Here is a 3,194-nt window from a genome sequence, read left to right on the forward strand (position 1 = left end):
TAAATGTGGGGGCGTTATCGTTAACATCTGATATCGTCACGGTGACCATCGCCTTGGCAACTCGTAGCATATTTGCTGAGATGTCTTGTACTATTAACACCAGGTAATGGACTGGAGTGAGCTCCCTGTCAGGAGAAGAGAGGAGAGAGAGGGAGCCAGTGCTAGTGTTGATCATAAACTGATCGTCATGAACTGATAAAGAATATCTAAAAACTCCTGGACTATTGAAATCAGTTATTGACGGAGAGAGGAGGAGAGAGGAAGGGGGTGTGTCCTCAGCTACTGATAGACTATAAGATGGTGGAGTGAAGGAGAGTCCATTGAACCTACAATATGATATTATCAATGAAATATTAATAATGGACCTCCTACCCCCTCCATCAACAGCCCCTATCATTAGACTGTAATTAGACTCCATTTCAAATAGTTCCAGACCCCTCAAGTCACCCGTGAGGGGGTCAATATTAAACACACCTTCACCGGAACCCCCGCTAATAAAATACCCCCGTATGGTACCATTAGCTCCTCCATCAGTATCAGTAGCAGTGAAGGTATACAGCACTTCATTACTCAAGATTGGCCCACTGACCACTAGTGTAGACTGGTAGTTATTGAATATAGGATCATTATCATTAATATCAGTCACTAGTATAGTTATTAAATAGGTACTGTAGAGTGGATGGGTGTGGCCATCGTCTATTAATAATACATTGAATTGATGGGTCTCCTTCTCTTCTCTGTCCAGCTGGCGTTTTAATGTACAGTGTCCGCTAGTATCAATATCAAATATCGTGTCAGATTCAGAATCAAGGATCAGTATCGACCGTATGCTACCATTGTTACTTTGATCAAGATCAATCGGGTTAAGATCAAAGATGACTTGATTTGATACATTAGCGTCCTCTGATACAAGAAACGTAAGATTAGACACTGAGACTGAAGGATTGTTATCATTAATATCAAGAACACTGATCAATACTGATATATCAGTGTAATACTGATTAGAATAAGATCCTCGAACAGTTAGATTATAATAATCAACAGTTTCCCTATCCAGTGGTACCAATGTCCTAATGGTACCAGTGTATCCCTCAATGTAGAAATGACCGAGGTCATTGCCATTGACTATACTGTATGTGACTGGGTGAGGGGGAGGTGGGGACGCCCCTATATTAGTAACGTAATTACTGCTGGACTGGTTCTCATAAACTGATACTTCCATACTGTATAGAACCGGGTATGTGTCTATGATATTGGAGACTAGTATAGACAATGAGTGAGTGGAGTATGATGAAGGACTAGTAGAACTAGCAGCTGTAATGTATAAATTATAACTAGTGACGGATTCATAGTCTAAAGATCCATTGATGCTAATGGCACCAGTACTGGACTCAAGCTGGAGCGGTAGGTCAAGGATTTGATGAGAACTAGACAATGAATAAACTATGGAGCTGCTGTTGAGAGGGTCGTCAAGGTCAAACGCTGTTACTATGGTAACGATGTCACCTAGCGACCTGTCCTCTGGTACGACCAGTGTTAGTGGTAAGCCAGTGAATGAAGGAGGATTATCATCAATGTCTTCAACGTTGATGGTTACTCGTGTTAACTGTTCAAACTGGCCATCTTGTACTGCGACTGTTAGGGTATGAGAAGGAAGGGTTTCCCTGTCAAGGGGTCCGGTCAATACCAGGGCCCCCGAGCTGGTAATATTGAATAACGAGGGGGACAGGGGGTGAAGCCAATCGATGATAGAGTAAATCACATTGCTAGCGGTAACGGAATCAGAATCAGTGATATTGATTGATCCAATAACGTAATTAAGCGGAGAATCTTCAGGAAGAGAAAAAACAAAATTATCTTCAGTGAAGTATGATGGATTGTCATTAACATCAGTTAATGAGACATTTAGTGTAAAATATTTATTATTATTATTGTTATTGCTACCATCACTAATGGTGAAGATCAGTGTATAGTGTTGCTGTGCTTCATAATCCATTGAACCAGTAACATATACATCACCAGAATGAACTGTGAATCTATCATCATTATTAGTTAGATAATAGAATAACGGCCGACCATCAGAACTGCCTGGAAGAGTGTAAATAACTGAACCAATGCCTACTGATTCTGGTACCAGAATGGAATCATTGTTGTTTGAAATTAGATCAAAATCAGTGTTAGTATTAGCATGAAATAGAGTGATGTTGATATTGAAATCACTGAACAGATCAACATTATTAGCTCTTATTGTTATGACGGTGCTATTAAAAGAAGGTGTGGTCAATAGAAACAGCTCTCCACTTGTAGGGACAACCCCAATCAGTGAGTTGGGAGGAGCTAGTATTGAATATGATGAGTCAGCATTATTATCGTTGTCACCGTCGGTTACAAACAGTCTAATGAAAGAAGTATTGAGAGGAAAGGAAGCTGGTAATAGTATGGCACTGAAATAAGGAGGGAACTCTGGTCTGAAATTATTAACAGTGTCCAGAACCCTCACATTAATAACGGACACTGTACTCTCAGTAGAATCACTGGCCACTGTCCTGAAACTGTACCATTGTCTATCCAGAGTGCCATTGACACTGAGGCCACCGGTCGACCGGTTGATTGCAAACGGTAGGATCACTTGGGCGGGAGGTATGACGTAACTGAGGACACGCCCATCATGTACAGGTACATGTACGTATCCAAAGGTGTGGCCAGTAAATGAATATTTATCGGAGATAGTGTAATTATAAACTGGAGACTCAATGAATACTTTATGATCATCAGTGATTACGACTGTCAGGTTGAAGAGGGAGAATTGTGGGTGTGGTCCTGAGTCTGTTGCCATGACAACCAGTGACAGAGTAGGTGTGGTCAGAGCCAAGAGTTCTCTCCGAGTTACTATGGACCCGTTGGTCTTGTGTATTGCAAAATACCCGGCCCCGGTCCCACCGATGATGTAATACCGAGGTACACCGTCAAGACCACGGTCTGGGTCCCAGGTTACCATGGTAACAAGGTGTGTTCCATTGGTCGCTCGACGAGGTATCGATACTAATGGAGGATTACTAGCAATAAACTGAGGAGGGAGGGAGTTGAAATTGATCCCAGGGAGGTAGTAGAGGTTATAGTCATTAGTACGTCCATTGGAGTCAGGCCCCAGTGATATGATCTTTACAGTTTCATTGATAGGGTCCACTGGTCCT

General features: G+C 41.9%; 1 protein-coding gene across 1 annotated transcript; it reads right to left on the reverse strand.

The window, feature by feature from the left end:
• Positions 1-13: 13 nt before the first annotated feature.
• LOC105315635 (protocadherin Fat 4-like) lies at positions 14-2,998 on the reverse strand (the record flags this gene model as incomplete). Its single annotated transcript, XM_011410349.2, has 1 exon — positions 14-2,998. A coding segment is annotated over exon 1 (2,985 nt), but the record flags the coding sequence as incomplete, so codon positions are not given.
• Between the last annotated feature and the right edge of the window lie 196 nt (positions 2,999-3,194).

This window comes from Amphimedon queenslandica, unplaced genomic scaffold (assembly GCF_000090795.2).
Source record: "Amphimedon queenslandica unplaced genomic scaffold, v1.1 AMPQUscaffold_9111_Cont18946, whole genome shotgun sequence".
Classification (NCBI taxonomy): domain Eukaryota; kingdom Metazoa; phylum Porifera; class Demospongiae; order Haplosclerida; family Niphatidae; genus Amphimedon; species Amphimedon queenslandica.